General features: G+C 43.1%; 1 protein-coding gene across 50 annotated transcripts in view; it reads left to right on the top strand.

The window, feature by feature from the left end:
• Positions 1 to 361: 361 nt before the first annotated feature.
• Positions 362 to 16402, top strand: part of NACA (nascent polypeptide associated complex subunit alpha) — a 58565-nt gene continuing 42524 nt past the window's right edge. For 15 of the 50 annotated variants that reach the window (XM_082244990.1, XM_082245001.1, XM_082244991.1 and 12 more), the window contains exons 1-13: positions 362 to 433; positions 4239 to 4310; positions 5336 to 5485; positions 6402 to 6461; positions 12273 to 12323; positions 12628 to 12678; positions 15093 to 15143; positions 15269 to 15319; positions 15436 to 15486; positions 15702 to 15752; positions 15875 to 15925; positions 16041 to 16091; positions 16209 to 16259. In XM_082244990.1, coding sequence (XP_082101116.1) covers positions 4241 to 4310; positions 5336 to 5485; positions 6402 to 6461; positions 12273 to 12323; positions 12628 to 12678; positions 15093 to 15143; positions 15269 to 15319; positions 15436 to 15486; positions 15702 to 15752; positions 15875 to 15925; positions 16041 to 16091; positions 16209 to 16259 — 739 coding nt within the window. In that variant the 5' untranslated portion in view covers positions 362 to 433; positions 4239 to 4240. Of the gene's footprint in view, positions 434 to 4238; positions 4311 to 5335; positions 5486 to 6401; positions 6462 to 12272; positions 12324 to 12627; positions 12679 to 12968; positions 13020 to 15092; positions 15144 to 15268; positions 15320 to 15435; positions 15487 to 15701; positions 15753 to 15874; positions 15926 to 16040; positions 16092 to 16208; positions 16260 to 16402 lie in introns of all 50 variants that reach the window. The other 35 variants (XM_082245017.1, XM_082245016.1, XM_082245010.1 and 32 more) reach the window with 24 other exon arrangements.

The raw sequence follows: 16402 nt of genomic DNA, 5'->3' as shown, positions 1-16402 counted from the left end.
TGATATTAATTGTGCTACATCAATATTTATTTTTACATTACAAATAAATGGCACCCTGTGTCTGCGGCACTTTTCTCTGTGGGTTGGGAACTTATGTAATTTTACACTCGTCCCCCACCTGCAGAGCTATGAACCTGAACTAAACAAACATGTATAAAGTATGTGTTCAATGATGACATATTCCTATCCTAGGCCAGACGGACATAAGCGCTGCGGAGTGTTCATGCCTGTAGCCATAGCCATCCACAGTAAAGGACGAAGACAGCTGCAGCAACTACTTCCAAATATAGAGTTCAGCACATGTTCCAGCAACAGGTGGAACCTCCAGCAGCGTCTGACCCGGAAGGATTCCCCCCGCTACACCGCACATCCCGGAAGCAGTCGGGGCTGAGCGTTCTTTCTTCAGCCATCTTGGACCTGAACTCCTCACACAGTAAGTGTCTCTTTTTGTATCCGTTCTCATCCTGAGTGCTGATAAAGTAAATATTCTCCGAGGGGGCATGCGGGGCTAGAGGAGGGAGCGAGGTGTGGGATGGTGGTCGTATGTGTGTGGTGCGGCCTCTTGTTGGGGGAGAAAGGGGGACGAGGCCGGTGCCGGGAAGTTTATGGAGAGGTGGAGCGGAGGGTGCTGTGTGGTGCGGGCCTGCTCCGTGTGAGGACGCCGTACTGAAGGTGACCCGGGGCGGCAGTGGTGCCAGTAACCCCTGGCTGTTATGTTCTCTAAGAGGCCGGGACAGGAGCTCGGACTCCAGCATGTCCCTCGGAGCTCTGGTGATGTGCCAGGTGCGTGTGCCTACCTTGTATGGCCTGAACCACCTTCCTAGCTGGGGTGTGTGTACCCTCACCGGGCATAGACCACCTTCCTAGCTGCGGTGTGTGTACCCTCACCGGGCATAGACCACCTTCCTAGCTGCGGTGTGTGTACCCTCACCAGGCATGGACCACCTTCCTAGCTGCGGTGTGTGTACCCTCACCGGGCATAGACCACCTTCCTAGCTGCGGTGTGTGTACCCTCACCGGGCATAGACCACCTTCCTAGCTGCGGTGTGTGTACCCTCACCGGGCATAGACCACCTTCCTAGCTGCGGTGTGTGTACCCTCACCGGGCATAGACCACCTTCCTAGCTGCGGTGTGTGTACCCTCACCGGACATGGACCACCTTCCTAGCTGGGGTGTGTGTACCCTCACCGGGCATGGACCACCTTCCTAGCTGCGGTGTGTGTACCCTCACCAGGCATGGACCGCCTTCCTAGCTGCGGTGTGTGTACCCTCACCAGGCATGGACCGCCTTCCTAGCTGCGGTGTGTGTACCCTCACCGGGCATGGACCACCTTCCTAGCTGCGGTGTGTGTACCCTCACCGGACATGGACCACCTTCCTAGCTGCGGTGTGTGTACCCTCACCGGGCATGGACCACCTTCCTAGCTGCGGTGTGTGTACCCTCACCGGACATGGACCACCTTCCTAGCTGCGGTGTGTGTACCCTCACCGGGCATGGACCACCTTCCTAGCTGCGGTGTGTGTACCCTCACCAGGCATGGACCGCCTTCCTAGCTGCGGTGTGTGTACCCTCACCAGGCATGGACCGCCTTCCTAGCTGCGGTGTGTGTACCTTCACCGGGCATGGACCGCCTTCCTAGCTGCGGTGTGTGTACCCTCACCGGGCATAGACCACCTTCCTAGCTGCGGTGTGTGTACCCTCACCGGACATGGACCACCTTCCTAGCTGGGGTGTGTGTACCCTCACCGGGCATGGACCACCTTCCTAGCTGCGGTGTGTGTACCCTCACCGGGCATGGACCGCCTTCCTAGCTGCGGTGTGTGTACCCTCACCAGGCATGGACCGCCTTCCTAGCTGCGGTGTGTGTACCCTCACCGGGCATGGACCAGCTTCCTAGCTGCGGTGTGTGTACCCTCACCGGGCATGGACCAGCTTCCTAGCTGTGGGGTGTGTACCCTCACCAGGCATGGACCAGCTTCCTAGCTGCGGTGTGTGTACCCTCACCAGGCATGGACCAGCTTCCTAGCTGTGGGGTGTGTGTACTCTCACTGGGCATGGACCGCCTTCCTAGCTGCGGTGTGTGTACCCTCACCAGGCATGGGCCAGCTTCCTAGCTGCGGTGTGTGTACCCTCACCGGGCATGGACCACCTTTCTAGCTGCGGTGTGTGTACCCTCACCGGACATGGACCACCTTTCTAGCTGCGGTGTGTGTACCCTCACCGGACATGGACCACCTTTCTAGCTGCGGTGTGTGTATCCTCACCAGACATGGACCACCTTTCTAGCTGCGGTGTGTGTACCCTCACCGGACATGGACCACCTTTCTAGCTGCGGTGTGTGTACCCTCACCGGACATGGACCACCTTTCTAGCTGCGGTGTGTACCCTCACCGGGCATAGACCACCTTCCTAGCTGCGGTGTGTACCCTCACCGGACATGGACCACCTTTCTAGCTGCGGTGTGTACCCTCAGCAGCCATGGACCACCTTCCTAGCTCATGCGTTTATGTCAGTGTGTCCTGTCCCCCCCCCCCGTGTAAACTTCACTTAAGTTCCCCTAACATCATACAAGCGCGCTCATGCTCTTTAGTGCCTGTGTAGTCACAGGTCGCTTAACCTACAGCTATGTTTTTTTGAGGAGAGGTGAGAATCTGGGGTACCTGAAAATACGTGTGTACGTAAATTCAGAAGGTCTTATGGTGGATGTAACTTAACTATTAACTGATTTGCTCCTCTTTGGTCTGTTAAACATACCATTGGATTTGGTTTGTTATATATCTGTTTATGTATAAAAAGATTCCTGTAAAAAAAAAAAAAAATGTTTTGCTCTAAGTCTTCAGGGAGTTATCAGTATTTTTAATTCTTCCTGTAGACCAGGGTTCTTAAACAGGTTGCTGGGAGTTCCTTGAGCTCTGTCTGATTGACCTCCCATCTGATGGTCCCTGATCCCCCCACTCAGTAAAGCCAGCAGCATGTCAACTGTCAGTAAGGGGGGGACCACCTTCCCATAGACCCCCCTCCTGTTCCAACGTAAGGGACATCCTTCTCCCCCCCACCCCAAATGTAAGAGACTTTCTACTGACCATCCCCTTTTCCAATGTAAGGGACCTTCTTCCCATTAACCCCCACCCCTTCCAATGAAAGGGACCGTCTTCCCATTAGCTGTCCCTTCCGATGTATGGGACCTTCTTCCCATCAGCTGCCCCTTCCAATGTATGGGACGGTCTTCCCATTGATCCCCAATAAATTAAACTTAGCAGAGGGTCCCCTAAGACCTGAAAACGATTTCAATGGTCCCTCTGGGGTAAACAAAAAAGTTGAAAGGCTGCTGTAGACCAGTGGTCTATGAACTGTGGCCTGCGGGCTAGATGTGGCCCTTTGCTGCTAGCTATAATCTGGCCCTTGGGGCACTATTCCTCCCACTGATACCAATGTTGGTGCAACTATTATTCTTCACACTAACCCCCTAAGCCATGGACATTGTTTACTGACACTGGGACATTTTCTGCCACCACTGACCACTCTTAAGTCCAAAGAACAGTAAACTTGGCCCATTATTTAGAAAGTCTGGAGACCCCTGCTGTAGACTACTGAATTCCTTACCTCAAGCATTCTCTTTCATTGATACAGTGAGTGAACATTGTCGCCATAGGACAGGAGGTGTTACTGGCAAGTTCACCAATTGAATATAAAGGGGAAAAAAACAAATGCAGCCACCACATATTAATACATAGCTTATCAAGAACCTGGCTGTCTGAAGTGGCAAGGAAGCATTTGATGTTGTTTTTTTTTTTGCAACAGTCTGTCCCTGATGTCTGGCAGGTGGATTGATGCTGATTTATATTATACTACCAGTTTCCATGGTGGCTGTGTTCTACCCACCTTAGTATTAACCAATCTTGTTGGATTTTTTATTTTATACGGTAGGGTTGTTGCAGTGGGGTAGCTGAAGTCGCTTGTAATGGATAAAGTAGGTGTGCAGAGATCTTGCCATTGAAGTTACTAAAATTGTGAAATATTATTGATTGGCTCACCCCTTAATGTAAGTCAAAGTAGACACAAGAAACATTGGCGCTTAAAAACATGTATTCCCATTTAAAAGAAGCACAAAGTTGCTGGCACATATATTAGACCTTTTTGTATTTATACATTGATAATCTATTGGAAATGGTAACTTTTTGGATTCCAGGTTTTTTACAGAGGAGCTAATATATATATTTTTTTGTTTCTTTTTAGAAATGCCTGGTGAAGCCACAGAAACTGTCCCAGTTGCAGAACAAGAACTCCACCAGCCACAAGCTGAGACGGGTAAGCTCCTGAGTGTACGTCAAGTCCTTTTGACATTTCCCTGTGCTCATTCTTCAATAATCCACTCCTCAAACCAGACTACAATGCTATCCTCACTTGCATTCAGCAAGAAGACCAAAATCTTTTAATTTCCAAGAGAGTGATATTGTTAGTGTCCATACAAATGGAATAAAGGAAATGGAGTGGTGGTGAGGAATGACGGGAAATTGCTGAGTTTGTGGCTTGAGTCCACTGAAAGCTTTAACACTGTAATGCTTCACTCGCACTGGTTTTTGTTTTTTGGTTTCTGACATTTTGGTTGTTGCACTCTCACTGGATTACTTGACTTTTCTCTTTGGTGTACTGTACGCTCAGTAGGTGCCTAGTGAGCATACTATCCCTGGCTTCTGGAGCTTGGAAGGAGTAGTATTATTGCCACCTGTTAGTGCTAACAAATAACACAGGGACTATTTGTCTTCTATAATACCGTTGAGGATTCTACTAACTTAACAAAGTTGCTGGGTTTGGATACAAATTAGATTGCATGTAATAGTGCCAACTTTTTGCCTCTATTTTCGATGGCCTTCCTACTAGTAGGCTAGGTAGGCCTGCTGGTTTCCATGTTGGGCTGTAATGTGGTAACAATGGAGATGAAGAGCTAAAGGAATTTGAATATTATCCTTGAATGGCACAAGCTCCTAATGAAAGCCTTATCGGTAAAAACCACACAGAGTTGGGAAAGTTCCAGTAAACAGTATTGTTATGTTTTGGCATTTTTTTTTCCTCTACATATATAAATACATACTTTGTGGACCACTTTTATAAATTCACAAGCCATTCTGAAAGGAATCTCAAACCATGAAACAGCTAATGCTCACCTGTTCATTAACTTGAGTGTTAGTACTTCTTTAAGCTCACACTTTTATGCTTGCGTCTTAGTTCTCACTTAACCTTAAGGGCTTGTGTGTGTCTGTTTAAAAGCATGTGGTTATGGGAGTTATATGGTATTTTAAACTCATTTTATTCACATGCTGCTGCTATTACAGCAACTTCTCCCTCAACTTCTGGGGAGGAGACTGCTGCATCCAAAGAAGTGGCAGTAGCAGCTAAGGAGATTGTCGCCCAGAATCCCGAGATGGCTAGCGAGGCTTCTCAGACAGCGGCAGCACAGGTTGAAGCAGCTGTGGAATCTTCAGGTAGGTTTCAAATCACTCAGGACAAAAGCATTTTTGGACACTTGTAAGGCTTCTTGCACACTGCAGCTTAAAAAAAGCTCAGTACAGCTGTTTATTTTTACTGAGCTAAAATACAGCCCATTAATTGTAATGTAACTATGCACACAGGTGCGTAAACAAGTGTGATGTATTCTTCAGTAAAAGAAAATCAGCTTTTTTGGTCAGTAATGTACGCCTCATGCAGCAAATGCCCATTTACATATTGTGCAGAGCAAGATCACGAGAATGTTATTGCACAAAATTGCACGATCGTAAATACTCGCTAATGCATCTAAAAAATAAAAAAGTGTGGAAGAGGCCTAAGGCTGTAAAGCTGGATTCTTTAAATCTGGGTGCTGATAGTGTTCTTTGTTTTTTTTTTCCTGAAAAAAACTTACCTAGGAATTTTAATTGAAATCTGCAGCATCACAATACAGTGCAGTGTATTTTGTCATAAACTTATTTTCTTCATGGGCTATATACATATAAAATCTTATGTCAATTGTCGTCATGAAAACTGTCACGGACTCCACCCATGCCTGCTAATCTATGGTGTGGAAAAGTGCTGAGACAGTATTTCAATTGAAGTAGCTTCTTCAGTGCACGGTCTGCTGAGTACACTTTAGTGACTGGTTTTACACTCTGTGGCATTTTCCATTTTCATATGTCAAATAATTGTAGTCCAAACAGGTTCAGTCACGAATGAAAATCACTAAAAAACTTTTCTATTCTCACTAGCATGTCAGTCATTTCTAAACACAAACATTTGTACAGTGGTCTCAAGTTTGTTATGTATGTTTACAATAGAAAAAAAAGAAAAGTCTTGTTCCATGATATGACTGTTTTCTCAGTTCATGTGGCAAATTAAGTTCACCTTATATGCTATATTACTGTTCAGCTCCAGAGGCTATCCCCCCTCCCTCTGATGTCTCACCAGCTCCGGAAACTCTCCCTGCAGGTATGAAGACTGCGCTATACCTGCATCACTAACTGTGTGTGGTGTGCATTTCAGCTCTAACCTACTGTAGGAAGTAGATTTGGCTTTTAATACTGCTGAATGCATCCTAGCACTTGATGACTTTTTGTATGTCAAGGTGGGGTAAAAAAAAGACCTACAGTTTTGCTTGATGGTGCCTAGTTACCAGTAAAGCTCGTCATTAATGATGCATTGATCGTAGTGTATAAAAGATTGCATAAATTCTCCAACTTAGGTTACATTATTTTCTAGAAATGTGTGTTTCAGGAGTATAAATTAAACATTTTATTCTTGTCTAAAAGAAAAAAAGTTTAGAATTATTAGCCAGTGGAGCTCCATTTAATACTGACTGCAGTCCCATACTATGTACCATGTTCAGTTTGTTATCGCAACATGCACAGCTTAGTGAGTCGGAAAAGGGTCTCGTGTCGCACCCCCCCCCCCCCCCCCCCTGTCTAGTTCGCAGTAAAACGATCAATTCAAAACCATCTGCAAGTCAGCAGTTTTGAAAGCCCAGCATGCTTTTCAAGCACTGTGCAGTGAAATCGCACCTCTTTAAATGTTTTAATGTTTTGATATATTTTTTTTTTTAATGAAGTGGCATAATTGGATTATAAACATAAAACTTTCAAAAAAGTAAAATTTTACAAAGAACAGTTTGTTTTTTTTCTTAGCAAATGCTATCACCTCCAAAATAGCTTTGAGGCAACCAGAGAATATAGTAGCAGGCCACAGATCTGGCTGCTTCACCTCCTACTATAATTTATAATTTTTTTTTTTTTTTAATCCCCTTACATTTTTTGCTGGGAAAATCCACTAACCCAGCATTCTGCAGTAATCTACTGCACACTTGGTCATCTTATGTCATAAAGACCTGTCTTGTACTGATTCTAGCAGCCGGCAATGGGAAAACAAGCATGCTCCACGGCATGTCATCAAGGGGCCAGCTGCAAGATGAGAAAGTTGACTCCCTAACCTAACACTGGCTCTTTTGCTTGTCCATCTTTTTCAAAATCAGGTTTTAAATTATTTTAAAGTATTAACTAATCTTCAGGCCTTGCATTTTTAACATGAAAAATGGCTCTAGTGGGTAAGTGGTTAAAGTCCAGCTTGAATGACAGATACAGTGGAGTAAATGTAGCCATCCTATGGCAGGATATGTTATTTGCAAGATTACCAAGTAAAAATGAACAGGAAAAAACTTAGCAGGATAATTTTTACCCTAATGCATTGCAATTCTGTGACACAGTGGCATATAGCTGACCGTTCAATGCTAGTCTTTCCCTTAGTGGGTGGCCCTGTTGGCTATCCACCCTCCCCAAACAGACATCTTTCCATTCAAAGAATTAAAGGATCTGGGTGGGAAAATGTTTGCTGAACAGTGGCTGCATCCAGGTAAAGAATACGATATTTTAGCAAACATGAATCTTCCGTCTATACTATGTAGTTTAAATAGAGGTATCTGCTAACTTCTTTTGAAAAAAATCAATTGGTGTATGGCTTAACAGTAGGTGCATATATACATTGTATGTACTGTGAGATGTGTATACTTTTCTATATGCTGTGAAATGGGCTTACCTTTTTAGCTCTAAAGAACAAGGCCATGTCTACCAGTGTTGCATGTACTGAATTTTAGGAATTGATTGCATGGTTCTACAACTAGTTTAAGCAAACTAAAGCTAGCTTTCACATTTTTTTCCTGTGGTATAGACAAGGCCCAAGTCATTAATGATGCAGTTACTGAAGCTCCAGGTATTGATTGCATATGTCTTTCTAACATTTTGGCAAACTAATGTGGGTTAGAGTTTACCATAATGTGTTGAAAATGTAGATGACGTTGTATAATACAGTGGAATCATTCAGTGGTGTTTGGTTTTTGTTAAGCATTGAAAAAAGCGGCCATACCCCCCACTGTTGCAGTAACTGAAGCTTCCGGTGTTGATTGCATGTTTGACTTCCACTGGTTTTGGCAAATTGCACCTAATTGTATGATGCAGTTGAGTTAATGGTCTTGTTTTTGTTTAGCACCAAAAAAAGAGACCCCTGCCATCAGCATTGCACTTATTGAAGCTCCAGGTATTGAATGCATGGTTGTTTTTTGTTTAGGTTTCAGTTAGCTTTCATCTTAATGTGTTGAAATGTACAGTGCCTTGAACCCCCCCCCCCCCCCCCCCAGTACTAAAATGACACATATTTGTTTAAAAAAAACCCCAATGGAAACAAAGTATAGCGTTGTATAACGCATAACATTGGATCCCCGAACAGACTTGAGGGTACCGGCCCTATACACATCGGAGCTGCCGAGTAGTCAGGGGTGTTTGGGGGAGGTTCTGGTGGGTTACGACAAGCATAAAGGAAAGATTCATCAACTAATATCAAATGTGTATATAGCATCCTAACAAATCTCATATGACTATACATTTTACAAGAACTTACAGGTAAATAGGTAATCCGCGTTGTGGATTGTGGTAGAGGGCAAAGAGAAGGTCGCAATCTTTCTTTTTAAGGTAAGTATCGTAAAACCTTAGAGGTAAGTATCGCCCTCTACTGTGTTGTGGATGTCTAGAAGATGGGGCCCCCTCCTTTGCCTTTAGGTTGGGGGATCGCCCTACCCCTTTGAATTTCTGGCTACAAGTGTCTATCCTGTTAGATCTTTGCAAGACTTTGTGATTTCCTCTAGCAAACTGCAATATTACCTATTTACCTGTAAGTTCCTGTAAAATGTATGGTCATACGAGATAGTTGTTAGAATGCTATATCTATTTGATATTGATGAATCTTTCCTTTATGCTTGTAGTAACCCACCAGAACCCCCCCCCCCCCCCCATAAAAACACCCCTGAAGAAGCCACAAGGCGAAACGCATTGGGCAGGAGTCCCGACCTCTGCATCACTGGCTACTTGGCTGCTCTGATTGATGTGTATAGGGCGGTACCCTCAAGTTTATTTGGGGATCCTATGTTATGGGTTAAACTTTGTTTTTATACTTTATGCTATGTTTCCATTGATTGTGTTATTTTTTTTTTACTTTTTAACTTTCTTTGCTTTGGAAGGATAAATCCCCTTTAACGTTGGGTGTCCCACATGTGTTGATGTTGCTGCATTATGTAAAACTATCAGAATAGTTTTGACATTTTAGAATGGGGTGCCTCAAGACTGTCTATATATTTGGAGGGTGCCTTGAGATTTGTCCATAACTTTAAAGGGTGCCATGACTGAAAAAAGGTTGGAAACTGATTTAGACCAAAGCATATTTATGTGTTAGAATGGCCCAGTCCATGTCAGGACCTAAATCCAATCGGGAATCTGAGGCAAGACTTGAAAACTGTTGTTTACAGTCGCTCTCCATCCAGTCTGACAGAGCTTGAGCTATTTTGCTAAGAAGAATGGGCAAAAATGTCACTCCTAGATGTGCAAATCTGGTAGAGACATACCCAATTAGATTTGCAGCGAATGGTGGTTCTACAAAGTATTGATATTGTAAAATATATTTTGAAAACCATTTTATCATTTTCCTTCTATTTCACAATTATGTGCCACTTTGTGTTGGTCTATCACATAAAATCCCAATAAAATACATTTACGTTTTTGATTGTAACATAACAAAATGTGGACAATTTCAAGGGGTATGAATGCTTTTTCAAGGCACTGTAGACCGTATTGGATGCTGCAATAGAAAGAGTTAGTTCTTTTGTTTAGCACCAAAGCATGCAGCCCCTTCTACCAATTCGGCAGTTACTAAATCTCCAGGTATTGTATGATTGTCTCCCACTGGTTTCAGCAACCTAATCTGACATGGCTTTCAGCCCCGTGTTGTAATGTACAGTGGGGGAAATTTTTAATTGATCCCCTGCAGATTTTGTAAGTTTGCCCACTTACAAAGAAGGGTCTATAATTTTTAAATGATAGAATATCAACCAAAAATCCAGAAAAAGATACAAATGTTTAAAAAAAGTGAGTTGCAGTTTAGTGAGTAAAATAAGTAGCACATAGGGGTGGGTGTGGAGTCTAGGCATACATTGTGTGAGAGCTGATTGGAGGCACACACCCCCACTAGAGCTGCACGATTCTGGATAAAATGAGAATCACAATTTTTTTGCTTAGAATAAAGATCACCATTCTCGGTGCAACCTCATCTTTTACATTATACAAAAATAAATTGGGCTTTTTAATGTTTAGTTTTTTGTTTTTTTAAGTGCAAATAGTGTGACATAAAATATTGCAACGATTTACCATTTTTTTTTCTCTAGGGTCTCTGCTAAAAAAAAATGTGTGTATGTGTTTGGGGGTTCTAAGTAACTTTCTAGCAATAAATGTTGCTTACAAGTTAAAATCAGCAAGTGTAAGAAAAAGGCTGGGTTTTTAAGAGGTTAAACCAGGGGTCAGGAACCTTTTTGGCTGAGAGCCACGAACACCACATATTTTCAAATGTAATTCCGTGAGAGCCATACACTATATTTCAGGGGTTGGGAACCTTTATTTAATGCAGTAACGAATTGAAAAAATGGCCTGGTCATTAAGGGGGTAAAACCTTCCAGGGCTGAAGTGGTTAAAGGAGCTGAAATATTAAAGTTGACTTCCCCTGTTCACACTAGTGCGATTTGCAGGGCATGACAATGGAAAGGAGAAATAACCTTTAGCGCAAACAAAGTGGATGTGTAGCCCATATTTGCCAAAATGTCAATGTCTGCGGAAATGTTATTTAAAAATTCCACTGTATAAACGGCTGCAGGCCTGCAGCACTTCTTCAGTGAGGGTATTGGGAGCCTCTGTAAACTGTGAATATAAGATAAAAAAGGTGCAGGCTAGCCTATAATTTTTTGCTTTCTGTGCTTCCCTGTCTCAACTTAGTAATTGCAAATACTCTTTCTGAAAGAGTATTTGTAATTACTTGAGATGGGAAGCACAGAACGCAAAATATTTACACTGATGAGTCTGACTGACCTGTCGCTTCAGGACCTCCCTTGGCTCTACGCTGAGCCCGCGCTGCCGCCTGTAGAAGAGGGAGGTGGCCAGTGGTGGGTGGAGTAAATTTGGGAGCGGAGGAGGAATGTGACCATTGCCCTCGCTCTCCTGCTGTCATGTGACGATGCTGACGTCACGTGACATCACTGGTAGCTAGATGCCAAGCGGCATACTAGCAAACTTGCAGAGCTGCAGTCTGAAAAAGATTTCTGGTTATCAATCTCTACGTTCCTTCCCCCGACCACAAATTTCCAGCTGCTTTTATCTGGTTTGTAGGAGAAGTTATCGTGCTGATAACAGATGAACAGACAGGGCACTCAGAGCTTTGGAGAGACATAAGTAAACATTACAGATTTGTGCCCAGGTCAGATTTCATGAATGGGATTTACAACCACATTAAAATACACCTATGTCAAATTATGGACCCTTCATTTCTTTGTAAGTGGACAAACTTACGAAATCTGCAGGGGATCAAATGACTTCCCCCCCTACTGTAGAGATTACATAATGCAGTTGAGTATGTACAGTATGTTGCAGTAACTAAAGCTTCAGGTATTATTGCATGGATGTCTCCCATTGTTCTCAGCAAACCAATGTGGGTTTTCTCTGTTGTATGCTGTCCTGTGGACCTAATTGTATGACACAGTAGAATAAAAGTGTTCCTAATTTTTCTTTAGCGCCAAAGAAAGAGGCCCCATCCATCAGTGTTGCAGTTACGGAACCTCCAGGTATTGATTGCATGTTGGCTCCCAGTGGATTCAGCACTATAATCTGAGTTGGCTTTTGCCATTTTGTGCTGCTGTTGTAAGGTTGTCTTATTTTTGTTTAGCACCAAAGAAAGAGGCCCCTCCCACCAACGTGGCCGTTAATAAAGCTCCAGGTATTGATTGCATGTTCCCCCCCCCCCCAAGTTTAGGCAGACTAATAATAAGAGTTGGCTTTCACCCCTTGTTAAAACATTGATCTAATTATATAATGCAGTGGAGTAAGTGCTCTTATTTTTGTTTAGCGCCAAAGAAAGAGTCCCCAGCGACCAGTGTTGCAGTTGCTAAAGCTCCAGGTATTTGATTGCATGTCTCTCACTGGTTTCAGAAAATTATTCTGAGTTGTCTTTCACCATTGTGTGCCATAGTGTAGACCTAACTGTATGAAGCAGCAGAGTAAGTGGTCTTATTTTTGTTTAGCGCCAAAGAAAAAGGCCACAGCCAGCAATGTAGCAGTTACTAAGGCTCCAGGTATTGATTGCATGGATGTTTCTGTTGGTTTTAGGAAACTGGATTTGTTCTGTTATGTGCTGTACTGGAAACATAATTGTAGAATACAATAGTGTGTTTTTAATTTTTGCTTGGCACAAAAGAAATCGGCCCCAGCCACCAATATTGCAGTTATTAAAGCTCCAGGCATTGATTGCATGGTTGGGCAATCAAACTCAGCAGATGAATTGGAGTTGACTTTCACCATTTTGTGCTGTGGTGTAGACCTAATTATATGCAGCAGTGGAGTAAGTGATGATCTTTTTGTTTAGCACCAAAGAAAGCGACCCCTCTCGCCGATGTTGCAGTTATTGAAGTTCCAGGTATTGATTGCACAGTTGTATTTTCAGGTTTTAAACTAATTTGAGTTTGCATTATTAATGTATTGAAATGTAGACCGTTTTGCATGCTGCAGTGTTCTTTCTTTTGTTAAGCTCAAAAGATGGAGACACCAGCGACCAGTGTTGCAGGTGCTGAAGCTCCAGGTATTGATTGCATGTTGGCTTCCATTGGTTTTAGCAAATTTATCTGAGTTGGCTTTTGCCATTTTTGTGGCGTTGTGTACAGCGATTTTGTATGAAACAAAAAAATAAGTGGACTTATTTTTTTATTAGCACCTAAGAAAGAGGTCCCTCCCACCAATGTTGCAGTTGCCGAAGCTCCAGGTATTGATTGCATGGTTTTTCACAAATTTAGGTAAACTAATCTTAGTTGGCTTTCACCCTGTCTTAAAAGATTGACATATATGGAATCTCTCCTTAAAGCATTTATTTGGGGATGTAGCAGGCATAAAATTTTGTGGCGAAGACTTAAACCCCACAAATCTGGGAGGAGTGGACTTTAACCTATACTACCTGGCAGCCCAGCTGTCCCAATTGTTCCACATTGATAAAACGGATAGTACTCGCTTTCTATTCTTACCTTGTTGTGCCCTAAATGGTCCCTTCCGACTGCTGACCCTCTGACTGTTATCTTGCGAGGTGTGGGTGGATCGGAGGCTAGGAGTGACCCGGGTTCTTTACTCTATCACTATAGCCGAATCTGGGAGGTAGTGATGGACAGAATGAAATACTCCCCTATACACACTCATACCCCATTGTTTCATATCACGACCCTCAAGGAATTTTGCTCCCTACCAGACTACAATGTGGAGTACTAGAGGTGTCTACTATCTGCCCCATCTCCTGGTGGGAAACACTATTGGTTCCCTTGATGCCCTGAGGGAGTCCTTCTCCCTGCCTAGTCACATGCTATTCAGATATTACCAGGTCAAACATGCCTTTCGGGCTCAATTCCCCTCTGCCCTGCCCCAGATAGAATCTCTCCCTATACTGGAAATGGTCAGGGGCACTAACACCTAATATCTATGTTCTACACTGAACTGCACACACCCTCCTCCACCATAATTGCTTATACCATCAAGGCTCGCTGGGACTCGGATGTTTGGAGGATGAGGAGTGGGATGAGGCCCTGGAATCCTGTCAAAAGGTGTCCTCTAAACTATCTGATCGCCTCACCCAGTTATTTATAGTCCACCGCTCTTATCTTACCCCTCTCAGGCTGGCACGGTACCAGCCTGGTACTACTCAGGAGTGCACGATGTGCCGCTCAGCCCCTGGTACATTCCACTTGATTTGGCAGTGCCCTATGGTTCAACGATACTGGCAACAATTTGTGTCTTTACTCCATGATAAAATGGGGTCTGCCCTGCAATTGGACCCTAAGCAGTGTCTCCTGGGGATATACCCAGACGAAGATATGGATAAGTTCCTTAAGATCTTTTTACAGGAGACGCTGTTTATGGCACTGAAACTAGTTGCTTAAAAATGGATGAGGGACCGCCCTCCCGATTTCAGTATGTGGGTGAAAGGGGTTAAAGATGTGCTCCCGTATCATCGACTTTTGTATAAACATAGGGGTTGCCCCACTAAATTCAACAAAATTTGGGTTAAATGGCTTCAATGTCCAGATACGTGTACTCAGTAAGGGTTGTATATTCTGCGCCTGGTAATTTTCTTTTTTGCTGATGTCGTAATGCTGCAATTCATGTACTGCTTGTTGATCCTGCACTGTCTCACGTACACGCACTATTACTGTACTTGCACAGTCTTTGTTTCTTTGTTGTTATGTCTTGAAATCTTTAATAAACCTCACTGTTAAAAAAAAAAAAAAAAAAAAAAAAGATTGACATACAGATATAGTGCAGTAAGTATTCTCATTTTTGTTTAGCACCAAAGAAAACGGCCCCAGCCACCGGTATTGCAGTTGCTAAAGCTCCAGGTATAGATTGGATGTTGGTTTCAGAAAATTATTCTGACTTGGCTTTCACTATTTTGTGACATAGTCTAGATATAATTGTATGAAGCAGCAGAATAAGTGGTCTTATTTTTGTTTAGTGCCAAAGAAAGAGGCCTCTCCTGCCAATGTTGCAGTTAATGAAGCTGCAGGTATTGATTGCATGGTTGTTTTTCACAGATTTAGGCAAACTAATCAGCATTGGCTTTTTACCCTATGTTAAAATATTGACGTAATTATTTAATGCAGTGGAGTAAGTGGCCTTATTTTTGTTTAGTGCCAAAGAAAGAGGCTCCAGCCAGCAAGTTAGCAGTTGCTAAAGCTCCAGGTATTGATTGCATGTTTGTTCACTGGTTTCAGCAAATTAATCTGACTTTACTTTCACCATTTTGTGCCATAGTGTAGACCTAATTGTATGAAACCGCAAACTTATTTTTTGTTTAGCACCAAAGAAAGAGGCCCCTCTTGCCAGCATTGCAGTTATTGAAGCTCTGGGTATTGATTGCATGGTTGTGCTTTTTTTTTAGACATAGCACTAGGTAGGTTTCCTGCTGCTGCAATTCTAGAAAAGGTGTAGGGACATTTTCCCTGTGTTTCCGCCCATGCAGACACAGCCTACAGGAAACTGACCTAGTGTGAATGTAGCCTTAATGTGTTAAAATGTAGACAGTATTGCATGCTTTAATGAAAGTGCTCTTTCTTTTGCTAAGCTCCAAAGACTGAGGCCCCAGCAACCAATGTTTCAGCTACTGAAACCTCAGGTATTGATTGCATGGTTGTTTTTCACCTGTTTAGGCAAACTAATCTGAGTTGGCTTTCACCCTGTGTTAAGATTGAGATGCTTTTATAAAGCAGTGCAGTAAGTATTTTCATTTTTGTTCAGCGCCAAAGAAAGAGGCTCCAGCTACCAGCGTTGCAGTTGCTAAAGCTCCAGGTATTGATTGCATGTTGGTTTCAGCAAATTAATTTGACTTTTCACCATTTTGCACCATAGTGTAGACCTAATTGTATGAAGCAGTGGAATAATAGGTGGTCTTATTTTTGTTTAGCACCAAAGAAAGAGTCTCCTTCTGCCAATGTTGCAGTTAATGAAGCTCCAGGTATTGATTACATGGTTATTTTTCACAAGTTTAGGCAATCTAAGTTGGCTTTTACTCTTGATTAAATAAATTCAGATTATATAATGCAGTGTAATAAGTGGTCTCCTTTTTGTTTAGCACAAAAGAAAGAGGGCCCAGTCAGCAATGTAGCGGTTACTAAAGATGCAGGTATTGCATGGATATTCCTACTGGTTTCAGAAAACTGTTTGTTTTTTTTTTTTCTTCGGTTCTGTGCTGTACTTTAGACATAATTTTTAATGCAGTAGAGTAAGTGTTCTTAATTTTTGCTTGGCACAAAATAAAGTTGCTGA

The sequence above is a fragment of the Pelophylax lessonae genome (assembly GCF_965119305.1).
Source record: "Pelophylax lessonae genome assembly, chromosome: 2".
Taxonomy (NCBI): Eukaryota; Metazoa; Chordata; class Amphibia; order Anura; family Ranidae; genus Pelophylax; species Pelophylax lessonae.
The sequence above is the reverse complement of the archived record's forward strand: the minus strand, read 5'-3'. Positions and strand labels throughout refer to the sequence as shown.